Source organism: Tachysurus vachellii, chromosome 6 (assembly GCF_030014155.1).
Source record: "Tachysurus vachellii isolate PV-2020 chromosome 6, HZAU_Pvac_v1, whole genome shotgun sequence".
In the NCBI taxonomy this organism is placed as follows: Eukaryota; Metazoa; Chordata; class Actinopteri; order Siluriformes; family Bagridae; genus Tachysurus; species Tachysurus vachellii.
Genome location: NC_083465.1, coordinates 14,079,121 through 14,095,800, shown reverse-complemented (window position 1 = coordinate 14,095,800; position 16,680 = coordinate 14,079,121). Strand labels below are relative to the sequence as shown.

Below are 16,680 nucleotides of genomic sequence, written 5' to 3'. Positions count from 1 at the left end.
AATCAATCACAACAGATATATTTTATGTGGGGATAATTTATTCCTGACTGTGACCTGAAGAACACCGCATTAAATATGTTTTATTTTATATAGAGAATTAAATTATATAGAGAATTATATTATATAGAGATTAAATATGTTTTACATTATATAGAGAAATATGTTTCTAGTCTCTGCATTCAATGACAAGCACCATGTTATGTTACATGTATGAATATCCAATTGAGAATGTAATGTGTGGTGATTTACGCTCTCTTGTTTTGATAAACCAACAATTCAATTAAGCAAACCGGACTCAACAATACAAATCTGAAGAAGAACAGTAACATCTGCATTACCACACTTCCGTTTCTTTCATTAAGTTGGGACGAATACAGCACAGTTAACACGTCTACTAGGTCAGCATTTACTGTATTCACATTTGTTTTCAACCTTTTCAATGGCTGATAACATTCCACACACTCTCTGAGCAACTCAGTTTCCCGCTTTCCCCACGATCATGCTTTGAGTATGCATTACCCACAGGGCATTACCCACATTGATGCTCATTCTGCTTATAAACATTTATACAGGGTTCCAGCACACTCTTACATGCACAATAGTCAACTTCACCCAGTTATACTCTCCCCTGCTGCTAGTCAACGTCCTCAGTGACTACTTACACCTTACTCATCTAGAGTTCCCTGAAGCTTTCCAGAAGTGTAAATAACTATAACAGCACCTGAGAAAGAACATCTGTACAAAAGGACAGCTCATTACAAGCTGACTTAGGCAATCGACTTGGGTTGCTGTGGACACCTGCAGTTTCCCTCTGTGTTCTACGTGGAGCCGGAGAAGGGGTTACAGACTTAGTACGAATCTCTGCTCTTTTTCTAGGTACAGGAACAGGTCTTGCCTCCCTTACAGTACATCAAAAGGATGATCAACACTCACTGACTCTGGAGCAGGAGAAATTGGCCCCATTTCTTGAGTGACAAAAGAAGCATCACCGCTCTCTGCCTCTGGGACTAAATCATCTTGAAATGTTTCCTCCACCTCAACACTGAAACCTCTTTCGGGCTCAGGAGCAAATGTAATGCATTAAGCAAAACAGCAATCGGCTGAAATGTGAAAGACAGCATGTACAAAGAGCAGACAGCATGTGCAAAGAGCAAAAACAGTGTGCAAAACAGCATGTAAACAGTTTGATATGGTTGGTGCTGTGTACATGGATGTATACTGGAAGAGTGTGTATTTAGTGTGGGTCAGTGCAGTACACACAGTCGAGTGTGTGTGTGTTGTGCTCTGTACAGTTCAGTTTAGACATTAAGGAGTTTGATGGCTTATGGATAAAACCTGTTACAATAGAGAGAGTCAAGAAGCTTTTATTGTCATTTCAACCATATATAGCTGTTGCAGTACACAGTGAAATGAGACAATGTTTCCCAGGACCATGAAGCTACATAAAACAAAGACAGAGCTAAGGACTTAGTAAGTAGTCCTAGCCACATAAAGTGCATCTGTGTAACCTGGTGCAAACAGTGCAAGACAAGACATAAAGACCGGAAGTCAGTGCAGGACAAAAGACAGTGCAAACAAAAAATACAAGACATCACACAAAAGACAATACACAAACACAGCACCGACCAGTGTAAATACTGTATATTCAATCAATATTGCATGTGCAGAAATACTGGAATGAACACAGTATTATAGCAGCAGTTGCTTGAGGTAATGTAAAGTATTGTGCAAAACAGCAATCAACTGAAATGTGAAACAGCATGTGCTAAGAGCAAACAGTGTGTACAGCAAAACATCATGTAAACAGTTTGATGGATGTATAATGGAAGAGTGTGTAATTGGTGTAGGTCTTGTGGAAAGAAACTGTTACACAGTCTGGTCATGAGGGCCCGAATGCTTCATTACCTTTTTCCAGACAACAGCCGGGTGAAGAGTGTGTGTGAGGGGTGTGTGGGTCATCTACAATGCTGTTGCACCTCCTCTCTGTATGCTGACTCGTTGTTCTTCCTGATGAGACCCACCACGGTCATGTCATTGGCAAACTTGATGATATAGTCATGAGTCAGCAAGGTGAACAGCAGTGGGCTGAGCATGCAGCCCTGAGGGGCTCTAGTGCTCAGCGTGGTGGTGTTGGAGATGCTGTTCCCGATCTGGACTGACTGAGGTCTCCCAGTCAGGAAGTCCAGGATCCAGTTGCAGAGGGAGGTGTTCAGTTCCAGCAGGCTCAGCTTCTCAATCAGGTGCTGAGGGATGATTGTGTTGAATGCTGAACTAAAGTCTATGAACAGCCTTTGTACGTAAGTGCCTTTATTGTCCAGGTGGGTGAGGGCTAAATGAAGGGCTGTGGCAATGGCATCGTCTGTCGAGCGGTTTGGATGATACGCGAACTGTAGGGGATCCAGTGAGGGTGGTAACTGGGTCTTGATGTTCCTCATGACGAGCTTCTCGAAGCACTTCATAATGATGGGTGTGAGTGCAACGGGACGATAATCATTGAGGCAGGACACGGTAGACGTCTTTGGGACAGGGACAATGGTGGTTGTCTTGAGGCATGTAGGAACAACAGAGCTGCTCAAGGAAATGTTAAAGATGTCAGTGAAGACATCCGCTTGCTGTTCTGCGCATTCTCTAAACACCCTGCCAAGAATGTTGTCTGGTCCAGCAGCCTTCCGTGGGTTAACTCTACATAGAGTTCTCCTCATGTCGGCTGTGGATAGACAGAGTAAATTGCTATGCTGTTCTGCACCTCAAACCGAGCATAGAAGTCATTCAGCGCAGCTGGGAGGGAGACATCACTATTACAGGCAGGTGAAGCTGTTTTGTATGCCCTGCCACATGCGCCTGGTGTCTCCGCTCAAATGGAAGTGGCTGTGGATTGTCTGGGTATGTGCGCACTTTGCTTCTCTGACGGCTCGGGACAGTTTGGCCCTGAATGTTCTTAGGGCTGCCCTCTCCCCTGTTCTGATCTGTTCTACTGCCTGTTACCCTGTTCTGATCTGTTCAACCACCATCTTGGAAACTTTTCCTAAAGCTGTCCCTGTCTTAATTGAGTTACAGCCATCGTACTCTGCATCATCATGCTCAGATTCAGGTTCCTCTGGTCCTGGTATACGGGATAGAGCATCAGCTGCAATGTTGCATTCACATCAAAATCGTTGAGAAAACCTTGGCCCCTGCATGGGAATGGGAACGCATCACACATGGTCTTGGAATTCAGCCTCCTGTAGTCCACACACAGTCTGAGGCTCCCATCAGACTTGTGCACAAGCACCACTGGTGAGGCATAGGGACTGGAGCTCTCCTGTATAACACCTTTCTGAAGTAGCTCAGAGATGTGCTCCCTTACCTCCTCAAACTGATTAGGTAGTATGCGTCTGTGTGGATAAGAGTCTGGGGTGTCATCAGTCACAGAGATTTCATGCTTTACCCTGTCTGTGTATCCCAGATCCTCATCACAAGCTGCAAACACATCTGTGTACTTTAACAGAAGTAAACTTAGCATTGCTTGCTGTTCAGATGTGCCACCTATGCTTAACCTTTGCAAAAGCTTTTCTGTATCCCTATCAGAACCTACTGTCACTTCCTGTTCAACAGATACCTCTTCATGGTCAGCATACGCTGAAATCTCACTCGGCAGGGGCTGTTGTCAACAGCTTGACACTGGCCAAGAACACCCAGCCTAATCTTGGGAGACAACCAGACATCTTGTGAGATATTGACTACCTGGACTGGAAACATTCGCTGGTGAGGTGACACCAGGGCGGGTATAGAGATAAAGCCATCTGGCAATGTGGTAGCTTCTGGTTCTAGCAACAACCAGGCATCACTGTCAACTGGTATTTTATGCACTCTGGCATGAACTGTGGTTACAGAAGATGCAGGCACATACTGTATGTTCTTTGCTTTCCACTCACACAGGCTGTACGCACTGCCTTAACTAGCCCCACCTCCTGTGCCCGGAGTATTGAGCATTACTCATGTTCGCAATGTTTGACAGTACCTCATCATGTTTTTGACAAAATTTGTGACCTGAGCTGTGTCACATCATTACCTACATCACCATTGTCGGCAGCTGCGGCATTGCCCTCCATATGGATGGTCCCAGCCTGACCATAAGGAGTGTCCAAATCATCATATATTATTCTTAAATGTCTTTAAATCAGATATCACTGTTCCTGAAACAGTCTTAGTGGTCTTCTTCTCCTGTGGTCCAGGTCTTTGGCATTAAGCATTGTATCCTGTGTGGGAATGCTGACACCCTGCTTCCCCTTAGGGTCTCCAAGCATCTGGTACTGGACCGACCTTCACTGCTACCATTATCTATGCACCACCTTCTCTGCTACTAATCTAAATAAAACCCCAAAGCCTAACAAGGGAATCCCACCTCTCACACTTTCACACTCTCACTCTCACACACACACACGTCAACTTCACACGGTTACATAAATAATTGTACTGTAACAAAATCTAATCCTTTTCTTTCTTTCTTTTTTTGCAAACAAAATTGCAGACAATGTGTTTATGATGTACAGAACAATTTCTATTGTCCAATATAATGCCAATACAGGTAAAGGAAAACTGGGATTGTGGATTGGATAACGTCTGTACATAGATCAGAAATGTATGTGCACAATGTGCAAATGTTAACAAAGCTTTTATTAACAAAGCAATGGACAAGAAGGCTGGAAAAACATAACCTGATCAGGTTTTTCTAAAGCTGATTTTTTTCTGGTCTTGTTTGGTCCAGGCATTTCTGTGCTTTATGAAACCTGATGACCCTGGTTAATAATATTAGCTGATCCCTCTGCACCTCAAACATGGGAAGCAGACCGGTATCAAACAGAGCTGAACAAAGGTATTTTCCATACTTTTCAAAACCAGCTGCTAGACTGTGTATAGTCCAAGTTTAATGCCTATTAAGGGGTTACTCAAAAAATTCATTAGTAGTTTATAGCATAAGCCAAGTGTGCAACTAAATTAGTATAAAAATATATAAAAATGAAAGCAGATGGCATCTTGTTGTTGTAAGTCCTTTTACACAGTATTGATGCAGAAAAGACAGTTTGTATGGATTATCTTTAATCAACAACCAAAACTCTCTATCCTTTTTCCCAATGTCTTCATTGTCCTGTTGTTATCTGGTATGTAATACATTTGTAATGCGGCATTGAGGGTCTCCAGAGACAGAAGGGATGGCAAAGAGATGGATAGTGGTGCATTACTAAGAGCTTCTTCCCTTGATGCACATCCCCATTCCTTTACCCCCCACTTTCTTTTCCTTCCTCATCTATTGTTCATGAGCTGGCCCCTGTTCTCAGCCCTTAGAGAGGCTGCTAAACAGCTGAGGTGGCATTACCCACGTTCATCTCTTTCATTGGGTGCAGCCTCCAGAGCCCAGCCCTATTTATCATATCACACACAACATAGGCATGCCCAGCTACAGAAAAAGTCTAGAGAGAAAAGGATGGGCAGATAGGACCCATGAAAAAATAAAAAGCAGGTACATGGTGAATACTAAGAATATAAATAGTCTTTTATATATTATATATAGCCATCATATAATATAGCTGTAGTATAATGTATACTGCTGGCAGTAACCTATGATTAATGCTATTATAAATTTGCATTATTACCTCATCAACAGCGGTGTTACATTTTTAAAAGGCTAATCACACCAAAAACCATCCATTTTAGGAAATGTTTAGGAATACTGACCAGTTCTGCCAGACATCTTTGAGATATACCTAATTTTTGCATAGAGCTATCTGCATAACAGCTTGTGACTACAGTCAAAGTAACCTATCCTTCTCTCGTGCCTTATGATCTCCCTTCATCTCTTTATCATGATTATATTTCACTTTACTGAACCATTTGGAACTCCATGGCTATTCGCTTGACTTCCCTCATCAGCATGATTGCCGTGTTATCTATTATTCCCATACTGTCCATGAGTTAGCTCTGAATTGTTCTCTTTCTGCTTTTCTATTTTGGTTTGTATTAACCATAATGAATGTGAGCTTACACTGTGGCACTTTTCATATGGCCAAATCAAATGTGTCTAAATGTAGGCACAGATTATCACACAGTAGGATTCTAATTGATACTCATTCGGGGAAATGTTAACTTCCTGTTCTATGCTGCCAATTTGTAGCTTTAGATCTGAAGAGACAGGGACCTGCAAAGCATCAGAGCCAGTTCATTTCAGGATTAATGTTCTGCTGGGTCCCCACTGACACTGCTGCATCTCATGAATTAGTTAATATTGTCGCATTGTGCCATTTCTCAATTAGTGTAGAGAAAAGTCACAATGTGTCCGTTTAACAAACAGTGGCTAGATGGTTTCATTTGAGTAAAAGCAAGTTAGAAGTGTAGAACAACAAGCTCATGGCCCAAGGTTTGTGCCAATAAGTTAGTGAATAACATCACACCATTTACTCCCACTGAAATTTTTTAAGCCTTCTTAATAGAATTGAATGTTGCTATCATGCAAAAATTTTAGCTGGAGTTTACTTGGAGGCTTTGAGGTAAACCACGTGTAGTAGATGACCAGTCTAACAGTAGCCTTAGTGACAGACACTCATGTTGGAAGCTTGCATACTATGAGATTAAAATGGCACATTATTTTTCTGTAACAGCTGTTGACCCTATTTTATTCCTTATTTACACTACATTCAATATCAAAAATGGGCTGATTTATTAATGTACGTATGCACTGACTGTGTGGAATTTCTCCATTTTCTCTAGTTTTTCAGCTCATAAAAAAGTGGGTGGACTGACTACACTAATTGCCCTAAGATGTGTTTGTGTATGTGTTTGTGTTCATCATATCCAAAATGCATTATATTGTATTCTCGGGATTGGTTCCAGATTTACCACAATCCTGACCTGGAGAAATCAATCAATTAATCAATCAATCAATCAATCAATAAATCAATCAATCAATCAATCAATCAATCAATCAATCAAGCAATCAATCAATTAATTAATTAATTGCATTGAAACACTGCTGTGCATATAACTGGGAATCAAAATGAATGGATTTAAACTATATACTCTGACCAGGATAAAGCAGTTACAGAAGATGAATGAATGCATAATTTATGCACTTAAAATTTCATTCTTCTTCAATAAGTTCCACAGGGGAAGGTGAATAATTGTTTGTGTGTGTGTAAGAGAGCAAGAGAAAGAGAGAGAGAGAGAGAGAAAGAGAGAGAGAGAGAGAGAGAGAGAGAGAGAGAGAGAGAGAGAGAGAATTTTGTCATGCTGTTAGGGGCAAAAACATGTCAGGAAAATGACTGCAGAACTGTGTGATTCCATGTGAAAAATACGTTTCAGTCAATTTACAGAGGGGGGAATGAATTTATGAGCTGAAGCAATAGGTGCTGGTATGACGGGAGCCACATAATGTTGCAAGCCCTCAGCAAATTTTTCTCTCAGGCAACTATTTAAATGTGTCCTAGGTGAAAAGGTTCAGTAAAGCTCACTTTCTATCTCTCTATTCATATCTTTTATGCCTTTGGGAAGGAGAAAAGGGTGCAAATGCTAATGTGTTTATTTTTGAAAGAAATAAGCATTTTTGCTAACCACTTCATTTTATACTGTAAAAACAGCTACATTTGTCATTTGGCCTCACCAGTTTGGCTGATGCACATTATATATGAGCAAATGTTTGTGGCCTATATGTGGCCTGAGATCCCTGACCTCAACCACACTGAACATCTCTGGGACGATTTAGAACACCTACTGTATGCCAGGCCACCTTGCTTGCCATCAGTCCCTGACCTTACTGACCAAAAGAGGTAAAGCTATTGGATTTAAAGCCAGCACACTGAAGCCGTTGTGTCACCCTTTTGGCTCACTGCAAGCTTGTTTGTGATTGTGTCCAGTGATGGATTGGTACCCTGTATAGGGTGTCCCCTGTTTTGTGTCCACTGAGATGGGTTCCAGGTTCTCCTTGAAACATTCTTTGCAATTCTTGCAATGGCAAATGTTCTGAGTTTCTGCAAATTTTTCAGGTACATTTTTTTAACAGGTCCCACAAATGTTCTGTTTGTTTCAGTTCCAGTAGCTGAAGCCCACTGAATAACACTGAACTCACTGTCAAGTGAGTCAACACAGAGATTGAGGAAACCTTTGCTTTGTGACATGGTTAAATATCATGCTGGAATAAGCTATTAGAAGATGAGTAAATTGTGGCCTTGAAGGGGTGCGCATGGTCAGCCACAATACTCAAATAGGCTGTGGCCTTCAAGTGATGGTTGATTGGTATTAACAAGCCCAAAGTAAGCCAAGAAAACATTCCCAACACTATTACACCACCTCCACCAGCCTGGACATTTGACACAAGGCAGGTTGGCTCCATGAATTCATGCTGTTGGAACCAGATTCTGACCCTGTCATCTGTGAGGCAAAAATCGAGATTCATCTAATCAGGTTATGTTTTTTCAATTTACAACTGTCCAGTTTATGTGAGCCTGGTTCCACTATAGCCTCAGCTTTTTGTTCTTGGATGATAGAAATGGAACCTGACATGGTCTTCTGCTGTTGTAATCATTGGACAATCGATTTGATTTAAACTAGATTATTTTGAACACGTTTATGTAAACTGTATAGGTAAAGCTGTCTTTCTTATAGTCTAGGTGTGTTTCAAGAAGACCATATAAAAAGAAAAAAGAAATACTTTAAAAAAGCATTACATCTGTATTGACCAGTTTTCATGCTTTACTCTCAATAGCGCTCTTCATCTGCCTTGAAGTATTGTAACATAGATTACATTTTTTGACATTGACTCTGTGAGAGATTATGGTCTCTTTCGCTTTGATAGTGTAAAACGAACTGCAGTGTTGAGAAGTGAGAGCACTCACAGTCCCACATAGCTAATCAACATGAGAGATTTTCAGTGTGTGTGCAGAGAGATGTTCTGATCACAGGTGAGATGAGAGGGCAAAAATAAGTGTCCTTCTACTTTACCCTCATTCTATCTCACACAGTTCTTCAATTCCTTATTGAGTTCTATTGTGAATGGCTTTGGTAAAGGAATGGCCTTTCTTTCTCCATTTTACTTTAATATCTCTAAGCCTAAACCAACTGCAAAGAAATTCTGGATACGACTGCCCTTTAAAGTATGTCAGTGGTTCATTAGTAAGCACTTTAAAGTGTAAATCTGCCAAAGATCATGAGGAAAAATGTCTTCAGCCATTCACTAATTTTAGAGGTACTATCAGCAGTATATTGCAGTCAGAGCAACTAAGAACAGTTTTGTGCTTGTGTGTGAAATCAACCCAGTCTTATAGACAAAGTGTTCACATCCAACATATTTGTAAAAATTCTGATAAAATAAACTCACATCACAAGCAAGTTCCTAATTGGTCTACTTACAGTACAGTGAATCAAATTCACACAGTATTATTTTTGTTTGTGCCTTCCCATGATGTTGTTTAATGAATAGATGGTTCTTATTTCCAAAATATCAAAAAAAGGAGCCTAAATATATAACTACATATATAATTAATTCCCACATCTGTGCTGAGTGCATGAGTTTGCATTTTCTCCCACTGATTCTGGTGTTTCCTTTCTAGTTCAAAGACATGTGTTGTAGGCTGTTTGGCATCTCTAAATTGTCCATACTGTGTGACTGTCCAGCAGTGAGATTGTACCCTGTCCTGCATGTCCCCATGAAGCTCCAGGTGCCTAGTGACCATGTGTAGGATAAGCAGTACAGAAAGTAGATGAATAGTAGCTTAATTATAACCAGCAATATTCTAAAAAGGTAGTTACTAATGACCACTGTATGTACATCATCTTTGTTTGTTCCAGAGGTTTCATACTCACACCCGTTCGTTTTAAGTTCTCTCCATCCTCAAATGAAGGAAAAACATCCCACTTTTTTGTCTTGACTTTCACTAGACTTCTCTGAAAGTCAAATTCTCCACCAACATCATTTAACCGTGTCCACATCTCCACTACACTATTTGAATAAGTAGATATGTATTACATACTTTAGCTCATTTTAAATATAATGAGCATAGCCCATTTCATGGGTAATTAAATGCTTTTAACGATATAGCCAAAAGTTTGTGGACCATCACACCCATATGTGCTTGTTGAACATCCCATTCCAGAGTTAGTTCCCCTTTACTGATATAATAACTTTCACTCTTCTGGGAAGGCTTTCCAATAGACTTTAGAATGTAGCTGATTAGGATTACAGTAGCCCATTCAGCCACAAGAGCATTAGTGAGGTACACAAGGTTTTAGTTGGGTATAGAGTTGTGTGCTTCCACCTTTGTGGCAATAGTTTGAGGATGGAAAGGTCCACATTAGGGCATGATGGGCCTCTGTCCACAATCATTAGCACTTAATTACACTTTCTTGACTCATAAAATGAATAGACTAATACAATAATAATTTAATGCAGACATTTAATTTTTTTTTTCACTAGGAGGCTTGTAAACTTGTAAACTATGACTAGATATGCGCAGATGAGGCTAATCCAAAACTGATCCCCGTGACCCGAGGTAGTTCGGATAAGCGGTAGAAAACGAGTGAGTGAGTGAGTGAGTGAGAGAGAGAGAGAGAAAGAAAGAAAGAAAGAAAGAAAGAAAGAAAGAAAGAAAGAAAGAAAGAAAGAAAGAAAAAAGAAAGAAAGAAAGAAAGAAAGAAAGAAAGAAAGCCTTGATGCCTGATGACGCCTGAGATCCCCGTGACCCGAGGTAGTTTGGATAAGCGGTAGAAAATGAGTGAGTGAGTGAGTGAGTGAGTGAGTGAGTGAGTGAGTGAGTGAGTGAGGAGTGAGTGAGTGAGTGAGTGAGTGAGAAAGAAAGAAAGAAAGAAAGAAAGAAAGAAAGAAAGAAAGAAAGAAAGAAAGAAAGAAAGAAAGAAACCATATAGACCAAGAGTATAGACCAATATATAGACCAAGTAATCCAATCACTTTCTAGTTGTTCTCTGGAGCTTTCAACATGAACAGATAGAGTAGTCTATAGCAGACCAGTTTTCACTTATCACTAATAAAACATCAAAAATATAACCTTTAATTCTGATTCTAAGCATGTTCACACACACACACACACACACACACACACACACAGACACACACACACATATATATATATATATATATATATATATATATATATATATATATATATATATATATATATATATATATATATATAAAACTATACAGTATATATATATATAGTTAATAAATAAAATATATATTATTTATTAACCGTTCATTTCATTGTACAGGAGTGGAATTATTGCAAACAATACAAATAAGTACATGTCAAATTCAGGCATTATAAGAATAAAGTTTTCGCACTACCCTCTCTATCAACCCTTTACCTCCTGCACATTATCACTTTTATACACTTTCTGTTGCAAACTAACACTTGCACCCACACACAAAGTTCTATGCTGCATGTGCTGTCATAACAGTCGCAGTACGCTGTCACTCAGGGCCTAAATAATGACACCATTTAGGTTTTAACACTTTGAGAGTGTAAAACACACACATACACGCACACACACACACACACACACATTTCACTTTCTCCACAGAGAATATTGTTATTTAACTTTAACTACCATGCTAAAAAATTTTAATTATGGCTCATAATTTATTTGTGAATTATTGAGATTGGGGTTCTAAAATTTTGATATTAAACATTTTCATGCCATTTGAAAAGCATGAATTTTTTTTTCCTTTTGCCAAGACTCACTTTTGTCACTTTGTGTGACCCATTAAGAAGCCAAGCTAGAGAGTCTGGTGCCATCAAGTGACCCTACCAAGAATTACAACAACACAAATAATGAATATGAAGAGAATTAATACATAGTCAGTTCACTTATTAAAATACTATTAAAATGTATAAACCAAGGCAAAAGTATCAACACCTAATGTGCTTTTAAAAATACACACCTCTCCAAGGTAAACATACATTTATTTTATTGAGACCATAAGTGAAATACAAAGAATACGCAACTCAAATATTCACATATGAGTTGTGCTATAGACAAGTTGGTTTCAAATATACCAGTTATGTTTCTTTTTTTCATTTCAGTTACATTTATTGTTACTTAGATTTATCTGTGTTTGGTTTTTTGTTGTTGTTGTTGTTGTTGTTGTTTTGTTTTGTTTTGGGTTTTTTTCTACACTGAACATCTTCCTGCCTGTATCCTATCACCAGCACCAGCAGAGTCTGATTGTAAGCAGGTACATAGTATATTTAATGTACCATTCATTATATAATAAATGACTGACTCCACCTCACTATTTCAACATCCTTTGAAGATGAACCTTGATAAACCCAAGATAGAAAAAAGTCTATCAACGTTATCCAAGCCATTTAACTTGGTATAATCTTGGAGGACATACAGTCATTCTTGGAGGATCTGCTCCAAAACAAAGAGGAGGCTCCTCAGTCCGTAAATGTAGTTATCATCTGAGCTATCACTGGGAAACACGTGGGCAAAATCAATCATCCTGACCTCTACATTTTCCCCCTTACCACTATTTGAGCTTTTGCCTTCAACCACAGTGTTTGCTTTTGCCTTCATGTCAGCTGACATTCCTATAGCCTGGTGATGTAAAGAGTGAGACCCAAACCCATTAACTTTCCTTAAATTGTAAATGGTTTCAAGAATGCTACTAAAGTTTACCTGTCCGCAGGAGCTCTTCAGCGTTGAGCTACTGATGTGAGCATTACTTTTGTTCTCTGGCTCAGTTTGTCTATATTCCTGTCCTGTCAGAGCTTCATTTTCATTCTTTGCATTGCCTATGTGATGAGAGCCCTCGTATACAAACAACAGAGAGCTGGCATAGAAGTGGAAGCTCTTCTGGCGCTCAAACCATTGCAGGATGTTACGGATTTTATGGATGCTAACAGAAATGGCATCTTTTCTTAGCTCCACTCCATTATGAAAAAATCTAGCTAATCCTGAAAAAAAAAATAACATTGAATATAATATCTGCACAGAATCTATATAAATATAATATAATAATAAATGTAAGCAATTTGTTCTTTTTCATCACAACCAAACAAAGACATCTTCAAGTCTCTTCCATACCAGTTTTGAGTGTTTCCTTTGTTAGACTGCGACCATAGAACTGTTCGTGACTAATATAGCTTCCTGAAGCTACGTGGTAAACCTGAAAATGAGACAAGGAGACATGAATACTGATGAAAAAACTTTCTGCGTCACTGTAAACTTATTTAACTTATTTAACTGTATATTATTCTGAACTTTTACTACATCAAGAAAAAACGTTCATCAGACCAGGCAATGTTTATCCAAGGCAGGAATACATGCTTGATGATATGCCAGTCAATTGCATACACAACGCTCTAACAATTTCCATGTAAAAACATTTAAAAGTGCTGTTTTAATCATGTGATGACCAGTGTAAATTTAATCATATGATGTTATAAAATATTGTTTGCCAACATGTTGACTAAACCTATTAACCGTTTGGCAAGTTCACAGTTGACCAAAAGATTAAAAAACCATGCTTAAGGGTTAATGATTAAATATTAAGTAGCAAATGATACAAATAATGAACATGTCCATGAACATTAGGCATGGAAAATAGACAGTTCTCTCACCCTCATTCCTAGAATCAAGAACCCGATCTCTTCCATTAGAGGATACTTTCTGATCTGCTCTTTCTGTTTCTCTTGTGAGGCAAACGGATCATAGCTCTTTCTCCCAATCTTTACATCCATGATGCATGGACATGTGAACCTCCCAGCCACATCCTCCAGCTTCATGTACAGCTCTAAGAAAAAATTGCACAGAGGCAGAGAATGTTTTCACAAATTGAGAAATATAATTTCATTTGGAATAAGTAGTTCTGTGCTTAGTTAAACAATTAAGAACAATGTGTCATGCAAAAGTGACCCAGCAGCACAATTACAGGCTGCCATTTGCACTCTGACTCATTAGTTCTTGTTTAACTGAGCAGTAAACTTGAAATCGTCTGTTATCTGTAAAGTCAAGGGCTAGGCTGCAGCTTCTCTACTGAGAAGCTCTGATAAGACTTTTATAACAAATCATTTCTTTTCAGTCAAGTTACAGTAGTAGTCAGTGACAAGCCAATCCTCAACAACAATCAACTGATTAGCGTCTCCATAACAAAGTACTTTATTGTGTGCTGTTACTGGGATGGTTCGAAGTTCAAACCTTGCCAAAAGTTATCCATTAACATATTTGCACAAGAGTTCAAGACTGAGTACAACTACACTATAATCACATCCACATCTCTCTCTCTCACTCTCTCTCATACACACACAAAACATTTATTCTAACCATATTTCATATTAGAATTTATTCTAACCATAATGTCCGTCTCAGCTTAAATTCCACTCATTCACTCAGATAAAATACGACTTAATACCACTGCATCCTGTTTCTGTTAGACATGCTGTCAACTATGCAAACAAAGCACATTACCTGAGAGAAGACTCTAATATAAATCTTTAACAAATGAAACAATTATTTATTGAGGAATAACTTCATGAATCCAGTCATTAGTGACACATCTACATTCATTTGCAGTCTAAAACATGACCTGAAGCAAAACCAACTTGGGCAAAAATGTGGTGAAAAAACTGGAGTTGTTTTTATGTTTGTGTTTATATACTACATGGCCAGTAGGCACCTGACCATAACATTTATATATGCTTTTTGAACATCCCATTCCAGATTTAACCTAAATAGGTAAATATTGGACCAGCATACCCTATCTCACCATTTGGTTTATCTGGAGTTGACCATGTGCCATAGTATTTGGGTAGGTGTTGTTGTAAGGCCAGTAAGTGTGGATCTGTACAGTCTTGAGCAAACACCTAAAAAACACATTCAGGTAAGGGCTGGCCTTAAGCGACCTGTACAATATTTGAGCAAACAAATAAGTGTATGTGCGTGTAAGGACTCCAATAGAATAGATTTACGGTGTATTTAGCGGACTAACTGTTGGATTATTGCTGCATTATCAAGTTTTGAATGGTGAATTATACCTGGGTGTAGAATTGCATCTCACATGGGCCTCTGGGTGGAGGCTGCAGCTGTTTCAGTACAGTACCATCATCGTGTTGTAGAATACCTGAGAAATTACACACATATACACTAAACAAAAACAAACAAAAATCATGCTTCAGGAAATACTTGATGATCATGAAAGATGAGCTGGACCTAACCACCAATGACATTATAATCATTATAATTCTAGATGATGCTGATAGATAACGAAAGGTAAATAATTCAACATGCATCATTTCAGTTCAACATCGTTCTATAAATGTATTTAACCAGCCATGATTAATTCATTAAATCTAATCATTCTGCTTCATGGTTGCTGTTAATAACTATCCCTCTAGCAGACAAATGAAGAAGGTTTCATAAGAATCTTGAGACCAGCTGAGGTTCCTAAATTGAACTTACAGATGTATTCATGATCTGTTCCTTTAACTGAGCCTTTAATCTCATGCTGATTTGAATGAATTCTCTTATCTCATAATAAGCTGAACTGCACAATAGTACAGAACACAACTTAGTACAGTGGATCAGATGAACTGGTTAACTGACCGACTTTATGGATGCCGTACTTGTGACCAGCCACCTGATGAGGCAGAGGCACTGCTTTCCTGTTCTTCCAGTCTGCTGGCTTTATATTTTCAGCTCCATCATCGGCGGCTAGAAATGACTTTAATACTCGATCCTCTGTAGCCATTCTTAGCTTCGGGTATCACATCACACCGTAATCGTTTTTATTTCACTCTGATCTGGATGTCTGGGAGTTTAGATAAGAAAGACCTACTTTGACCGCCGTCTCACTAGAGATGTCTAGCTGTACAGATTCCTACAGCAGTCCTGAATCCACAAGCGAACACATCCCACTTCCTCGTAGAAGAAAAGCCGACACTTTGACATTACTGGTCATTAATAATCTCTGGTCAGTACACAAACTGTGGAAAAGCAGCTGTCACATTCACACTTTACAGGATTAATGGTCGTCTTTTAGTCTCAGGCTCGAGTTTCGATGCGGTTTCGATGATTATTCACTGAGGTACAAAACTAGTCCTGGTTGTTATTTAAAGTAACGAACAACGAGTTATTTAATTTTTTTCTAGAATTCTTGACTCTGATTGGTCAGACGGTGTTGACTATTTGTCCAACAGTAGCTCTGCTCTTAGTGTAACTCAAATCATTTGACTTCCATTTACTCCTCCTTTACTCCTCTTTCCAAATGCTTTTATTTGATATGTATGGAAGAAGTCTCCAGTGCTAGGGCTTTGTAACAGTCATAGGTAAAGCTGACAGTTCAGGACTGAGAGCTTTATTGTTTTTATGTAATATTGCAAGCTATGTTTTCTGTCTTATTTATGTCCAGAGAGAGAGAGAGAGAGAGAGAGAGAGAGAGAGAGAGAGACTTTAGAAGAGAGAAGCTGGTAAAGAAGTAGCTCATATTATAATACATAAAATGTTATTGACAACAGAAGCTAACAAACTTTGCAAATTCCTATTGTTGGTAAATTGATGTGATTTAGTAAAATATTGCCGTCCGAATAATATTGTCATCATATTCAATACCTGCTGAGTAATCAGATTTGATCATTTAACAATTCTTTGATCAAAATAAATTAAAATGTTTGTTCAGGAAGCAAAGAGAATATT

At 38.8% G+C, this 16,680-nt stretch overlaps 1 protein-coding gene across 3 annotated transcripts; it reads right to left on the bottom strand.

Moving 5' to 3' along the window:
• Positions 1-12,099: 12,099 nt before the first annotated feature.
• On the bottom strand, positions 12,100-16,111 carry ipmka (inositol polyphosphate multikinase a). Of its 3 annotated transcripts, XM_060872445.1 has the most exons (7): positions 15,686-16,111; positions 15,592-15,652; positions 15,024-15,109; positions 14,756-14,852; positions 13,611-13,783; positions 13,075-13,156; positions 12,100-12,944 (listed from the first exon to the last, which is right to left on the bottom strand). In XM_060872445.1, the coding sequence occupies exons 1-7, from the start codon at positions 15,734-15,736 to the stop codon at positions 12,385-12,387; spliced, it is 1,110 nt and encodes a 369-aa protein (XP_060728428.1). In that variant the 5' UTR covers positions 15,737-16,111; the 3' UTR covers positions 12,100-12,384. The 3 variants fall into 3 exon arrangements, with proteins under 3 accessions (XP_060728428.1, XP_060728426.1, XP_060728429.1); XM_060872443.1 differs by having other exon boundaries at positions 15,592-16,107; XM_060872446.1 differs by lacking the exon at positions 15,592-15,652 and having other exon boundaries at positions 15,824-16,106.
• Between the last annotated feature and the right edge of the window lie 569 nt (positions 16,112-16,680).